Genomic DNA, 6801 nt, shown 5'->3' with positions numbered 1-6801 from the left:
CAGCTTCTCCAGGGCTCCAGCTCCTCCAGGGCTGGCTCTAGCTTCTCCAGGGCTCCAGCTCCTGCAGAGCTCCAGCTTCTCCAGGGCTCCAGCTCCTCCAGGGCTGGCTCCAGCTCCTGCAGGGCTCCAGCTTCTCTAGGGCTCCAGCTCCTCCAGGGCTGGCTCTAGCTTCTCCAGGGCTCCAGCTCCTCCAGGGCTCCAGCTTCTCCAGGGCTCCAGCTCCTCCAGGGCTGGCTCCAGCTTCTCCAGGGCTCCAGCTCCTCCAGGGCTGGCTCTAGCTTCTCCAGGGCTCCAGCTCCTGCAGAGCTCCAGCTTCTCTAGGGCTCCAGCTCCTCCAGGGCTGGCTCTAGCTCCTTCAGGGCTGGCTCTAGCTTCTCCAGGGCTCCAGCTCCTGCAGGGCTCCAGCTTCTCTAGGGCTCCAGCTTCTCCAGGGCTGGCTCTAGCTTCTCCAGGGCTCCAGCTTCTCCAGGGCTCCAGCTCCTCCAGGGCTGGCTCTAGCTTCTCCAGGGCTCCAGCTCCTCCAGGGCTCCAGCTTCTCCAGGGCTCCAGCTCCTCCAGGGCTGGCTCCAGCTCCTGCAGGGCTCCAGCTTCTCTAGGGCTCCAGCTCCTCCAGGGCTGGCTCTAGCTTCTCCAGGGCTCCAGCTCCTCCAGGGCTCCAGCTCCTCCAGGGCTGGCTCCAGCTCCTGCAGGGCTCCAGCTTCTCTAGGGCTCCAGCTCCTCCAGGGCTGGCTCCAGCTTCTCCAGGGCTTCAGCTCCTCCAGGGCTGGCTCTAGCTTCTCCAGGGCTGGCTCTAGCTTCTCCAGGGCTCCAGCTCCTGCAGGGCTCCAGCTCCTCCAGGGCTGGCTCTAGCTTCTCCAGGGCTCCAGCTCCTGCAGGGCTCCAGCTTCTCTAGGGCTCCAGCTCCTCCAGGGCTGGCTCCAGCTTCTCCAGGGCTTCAGCTCCTCCAGGGCTGGCTCTAGCTCCTCCAGGGCTGGCTCTAGCTTCTCCAGGGCTCCAGCTCCTGCAGGGCTCCAGCTTCTCTAGGGCTCCAGCTTCTCCAGGGCTGGCTCTAGCTTCTCCAGGGCTCCAGCTTCTCCTGGGCTCCAGCAGCCGGTGCAGCAGCGTGCTCACAGCCTCTTTGCCTCGCGTTTCTGCACATTTTGAATGGCCTGACGTCTGCAACTCAGGACCGTTGGGTCTGCCGGCCTGCCGCACCAGGGACGCAGCTCCCTAAATCGGGGCTCCCCCCCCCCCCCCCCCCGCCCCGGCCGGCTTTTCTGCCGCCTAATTGTGCGCGCTGCCTCGGGCGACCTTCGTGCACTGAGGGGTGTCGGGGTAGCGGGGCTCCATTCCCGGGCTTCTCTGCGGCCGGTCACATGTGGGCTGGGGGGGGGGTCCCTGTTTCTGGAAGGCCGACGATTGGTGCCTCCCCCTCCTCCCCGGAGCACTCTGGACTCCATCCTCGCAGGGCTCCAAAGGAGCCCGAGCGCCCTGGGGCAGGCGATGGCCGCGCACGTCACTGGTTCTCCCCCATATCTGCATGGGCCGTAACCCGCCCACATGTGCATGCCTCCGGATGTAGCCCCTCCAGAAAGCACCACCCTAGGGCCCTTTAAAAGGGCGCAACCACTACCCTGGGGGGGGGGCAGCCGTCCTAGTTGGTTTTCCCCTCCTAAAAGCTGCAGGTTTTCCGCCCCAGATTTCGAGACGAAGACGGCGGGCGCGTGCGGGGTCGGGCGGCGGGCGCTGCTCCCGCGGGGCGCCCCTCTGCCCCGGCGGGGCGGCGCGGCCCCGCTCCCACCCCCCCCCACCCCCGCGCGGCGGGGCCCGGGGTTGTTGTTGTGCGGCCGGCCGGCCCCGCCCCCTCCTCGTGCGCGGCCCCGCCCCCGGCCGCGGGCCTCCCCCTCCTCCGGCTGCTCTCCTCCCCCCGGCCCCATCTGTTTTCCCCAGCGGTGTGATGATTATATTGTATGGAAGTGGGGGCAGCAGCGGCGGCCGCGGCAGTCGGAGCAGCCGCGGCAGTCGGAGCAGCCGGAGCCGCGGGATGGGGCCGCGCCAGGGCCGCCGCCGCCAGCCGCCGCCGCCGCCGCAGCCCGAGCCGCGCCGGCCTTAGAGCCGCCGCCGCCCGCGCCCGCCGCCCGCCCGCGGCCCATGCCCACGTCGAGGAGCGGCCTGAGCAGCAGCCGCCGCCGGAGCGCGGGGGTCGGCCGGGGACGCGCGGGGGTCGGCCGGGGACGCGCGGGGCCAGCGGCCGCCGCCGCGGCGGCCGGGAGATGCGCCCGGAGGAGGGCGCGGGCGAGGACGCGGCGGCGCTGGGCGAGCTGCGCTCCTGGTGGGAAGTCCCGGCCATCGCGCACTTCTGCTCGCTCTTTCGCACCGCCTTCCGCCTGCCCGACTTCGAGATCGAGGTGAGTGTCCGCGGGGCCGGCCCGGGGCGCGGCGCGGGCTGGGGAGGGGCCCCGGGGGCCGGGGCCGGGCCGGACACGCGCGATCGCCGCTGCCGCGGGGCCGGGGGCTCCATTGTGCTGCCCTGGCGGCGGGCCTGCGCGGGGGGCGCGGCCCGGGCCCCGCGCCCCAAACTTTGTTCCTCCCGCTCCCCCGTTATTCTGACGGCCCTCGGGCCGCCGCGCCCCCCCCCCCCCCCCAGGCTCGGCCCGAGCTTTGTGCCGGTCCGAGCCCGGGCGCCCCGGGGTGCAGCCCCCCACCCCCCTTTTTGTCTGGGAACAAAGCTCGTGGACTCGGCGCCCGCCGCGCGGGGCCCCCCCGTTGACGACTTCACGAAGAACTCGTAGTGCCCGTCCCCCTGGGCGCGCGCGTGTTTGGGGCTCCCTCGGCCCCCCACAGCCCCCGCGGGGCCCCGGGGCCCCTTCACTTTGTGCCCGGCTTTCCTCAGCCGCGCGCAACCGTGCGGGAACCTGCGCCTCCAGCAGCGAGTGCCGCGAGGAAAATGGTGGGGGGGCGGGGGGCGCGGGCCCGGGCCGGGGGGGCTGCCCGGGGGCGCCGCCGGCCCCCAGGCCCAGGCTGCGCGGATGGGGACCTCAGCTTTCCCCCCTCTGTTTCTCGGAAGACAGAATCACTTCAGCATTTCCCTTCTGTACTGTTGGTTCTTGCAAACTTTGGAAGAGGAACTTCGGAAGAATCGTCTGCCGCGAGGAGCTCTGTCATTCTTACTTTACTTACTACATCCTACAAGATTTCTGACACCTTGGAGGAAAAGGGAAAAAATAAAGTTATAGAGTGTGGGAGGGGATGAGTCAAGAAACTTTCGAGATAGTCTCCTGCTCAGATGGACTATGAGTGGGGGGGATTATCCTGCTTTTCAAAATGGTGGCTGTAGTGGAGGTGCTTGGGTTGCACAGGTTGTGTGATGATGCCATCGTGACCGCTGTTGGGGACTAGATAATGTGCGGGAGTCTTCCTCTTCCTGCCCAGTGCCCATCAGATTGGATAAATGTTCAGGTTACGTGTGTACAGGGAATGTTCTATAGGAGGTTCACAAGTAAGTACAACAGTGATTTTTTTTTACTTGAAGTAATTAAAGTATAACCAATGAAAATCTAGACCATGTATCTCTTTTCTAACTAGATCTGTGATTCCCATTTATTGGTTGACTTTAAATTTTAAAGCATGGAGAGCCAGTTGACACAATGTAAATTTTAAAAATGTCCCTGGTTAAATAAATTAATGTGATACTGAAGTGCGGCTAATTGAGATCATCATTGTAATGCTTCGTGTCTCCTGGAGTACAATAATATAGCCATCTGAAATACATGATTAACTGGAAGCATTGTATTATATAACACCATCAATTCACATGATGCTTGAGGACGAGGAAATAAACATTTTCAGAGAAAAAAGGTTTATCTTTACTGAAACATGTTGCTTTTTAATTGTTCGCTGCACTTGCATTTTTTTGTTTTCTGTGCGTTTTGTCTAATTTCCTTAGAAACTAGTCATTTAAAAGTTTCTAAAACATTTTAAAATAGAGTCAATGCTTTTTTAGAATCACTTTAGGGGAAATCAAGCCTTAGTTTTTGAGCCTTAGCATATTGCTTTAACTATATTCTTATGCTTATGGCAAGAGGAGTTGGCATTTGAATCCTGGGGACTTCATTGTCCTTCTTTTGGGAGATCTTTGATTTTCCTTTTTGAAGGGGGTAGGGGGAGAAAAGAAGGTGGCCAGACTAAGATTCAGACACCTGCTTGTCTGAATGTTCCATGTTGTTGAGCTGCTATCAGACATCATGCTTTTTAGGGAAGCTCCAGAAACAAGATTTCATGATGAATCACTTTTTATAGTTGGGAAAGACTTCAATCATCTTTGGCCAGATGATTGGCCAGATGATGGCCAGTTCGCTCTACAATGGGAAGTGATATCTCTGAAACTGGGGGGGGGGGGGGGGAGCAAGGGGGTCCTTGGTTTTTATTTGTCATGAGGCACTCAGGATAGATGAAGTTAGACCTAAGACCCTCGTGCTTCCCATAATTAGAAAAATGTTATGTTAAATTATATTCCTTCTGCAATAACACTTAAACTTTGCAGTGTTTCATATTTGGAACCAAAATGAATAATCCTTTAAATCTGGTAACTGGCCAGGCTAATCAGGTTCATTTTTGGCTTCTTGCTGACCCACAGTATATTTTTTCTTAAAAGTCTGTTGTATTTCCTTCAGTTATTTAATATACATATATACATGTCTACTGACCGGAGTGGTTATTCAAATACATTTACACAAAATCATTAAGAAAAAAGAAAATGAATGTGCAAAATGAAACAAGCCTCCATACCAGAGTAATCATAAATTATTGTACATATAACTATAAAGTTTCACAAATTAACTCCACTTCAAAGGATGTTTATGAATGCTTTTAATGTGGTTACCAATATAATTCCTGTTTTGGTGAATATTTTTTAAATTTTATTGTCTTTACATCGTGGTATAGTCCCTGGTATTATGTATTCTTTTGGGGGGGGGGAACAGATAGGGTAAAAGTAGCAAGATGAGGGTTGATTTTATTCAGTAAGAATTTATTGAGGACCCATTATGTACCCAGTGGGGTGCCAGGCACTCTAGAAGATGTAAAAGAAACACTATGATAAATCCATGCCCTCAAGAACCTAATAATATTTAATCCCCTGTATTTGTATGATTTTTTTATTCATTTAGAGTCTTTAAAATAATTTTAATGCCCCTATGAAACAAAATAAACATACATTATTATGCTAGTTTGCAAATTAGAAACTGAAGTGTAAAAAGATTACATGATTTACCCTCAGGATACATAACTAGTTATTAGTGGATTTGGGCCTGGGATTCAAGTTTCCTGAATCCCCCCAGCCCATGTGGTCACATGGTTCACCAGAGTATCAAGTAAAAATAAGTAATAAATCTCTGGAACTCTGTGGTGGTTTTAGCTTAAATAAGAAAGATTTGTTTTTGTTTGTTTTTTTGAAAGGGGAGGGAGTAAAGATAGAACCAAGAGGAGGAAATAAAACATAAAAACCTAGATAAAATGTGCTCAAAGCTAATGGTGAGGTAACCAGGGGACACTGGTCTCCAGATACCCTATTCTAGGTACTAGAGATCTGATAGTCCTATCTACCCCTCTTTTCTGTAGTTTTATGACTTAGCCATTGAATCCTGAATAGCTTGATTTCCATTTAACTTTCAGTGTTGTGGGAGCAGGAGATGTTTTCAAGGGTTTGAATTTTTGATCATTTATTTCCTCTTAAAGCTGTGGGCTGTAAATTGCCTCATCTGTAAGTTTTATAGTTCAAGATTTAGGATTTCTGAGATTATGTTGAGATATACTAAAGGATAGCTTTTTTCAAACTCTACTTGGTAACATTGAAACAGATTATGTTAAGATAAGTAATTTTCCCTAATGTGAGTTCAGATGGGACTAAAGGTAGTCTAAAAAGACTATCAAACAGGATGTGATAATTCTCTGTAAAGGAAAAGCCCTTAAACAGGATGTGAATTACTGAGGAGGGGGAATCCCTTATGCAGTGTGAAATCTTGAAAGGAGAGAATGTTCTCCAGTGATGTAACTCCCTCCAAAAGGGAATTCCCCTCCCCCTTCCTATTGATAGTAAAATCTTTAAAGAGGAGAGCCTTTAACCAACCAGTGTGAAGCTTCCAAGGGGCCCATATTTACAATGATAAAAGGGGCGATGCCCTACCCTTTCACCTCTGGAGGCCCACATTTGCATCTGGCTTACTTCACAGCTGAGGTTAAATTTGGTCTTGCTTAATTTTCTGGAAAGCAGTCTGTGAGGAGAGCTGAACATAGAGCTGGCTTGCATTCAGAACTACTATCCTTATTAACAGGGCTCAGGGTTGGACCTCCAGGGTATATATTATTCCTCTCTAAGTGAAAAGTATTGAAAAGTATTAGGAGGATAAATGTGGTTGTTTTAGGATTTTAAGAGGCTATACTGTCAAAGATGTAAAAGATAAGAATACATTTTTTTCATTTGTTGATTTTGATTGTGTGATTAAATTTATTTATGAGGTAGTTAGTTTGATGAAGAGAAGAGAAATACTGAATGAGTACTAGGGCCCTTTAGGGCACTTTACAATTATCTCATTTGATCCTAACTGTAACACATTGAGGTAGATGCTATTATTATTCCCATTTTTACAGTTGAGGAAACTGAAGACACATACCTAGGTAGTGGCTGAGACTGGATTTGAACTCAAGTCTTCCTGACTTCTGGCTGTGCACTCTTACCCATTGTGTCATGACTTACTCTTCTATTTACTGTCAGTGGGAGCTTGAGCAGGTGATTTGCTGTTTCAGCAGTTAGCAAAATGAAAG

General features: G+C 52.8%; 1 protein-coding gene across 2 annotated transcripts in view; it reads left to right on the top strand.

The window, feature by feature from the left end:
- The first annotated feature begins 2237 nt into the window (after nucleotides 1–2237).
- CECR2 (CECR2 histone acetyl-lysine reader) overlaps nucleotides 2238–6801 on the top strand; it is a 161541-nt gene continuing 156977 nt past the window's right edge. Inside the window, exon 1 of one of the 2 annotated variants that reach the window (XM_074194956.1) lies at nucleotides 2238–2387. In XM_074194956.1, the coding sequence (XP_074051057.1) occupies nucleotides 2253–2387 (135 nt within the window). In that variant the 5' untranslated portion in view covers nucleotides 2238–2252. The remainder of the gene's footprint in view (nucleotides 2388–6801) is intronic. The other variant, XM_074194957.1, reaches the window with a different exon arrangement.

The sequence above is a fragment of the Macrotis lagotis genome, chromosome 7 (genome assembly GCF_037893015.1).
Source record: "Macrotis lagotis isolate mMagLag1 chromosome 7, bilby.v1.9.chrom.fasta, whole genome shotgun sequence".
NCBI lineage: Eukaryota > Metazoa > Chordata > Mammalia > Peramelemorphia > Peramelidae > Macrotis > Macrotis lagotis.
Note: the sequence above shows the minus strand (reverse complement) of the source record. Positions and strands in the feature narration are given on the sequence as shown.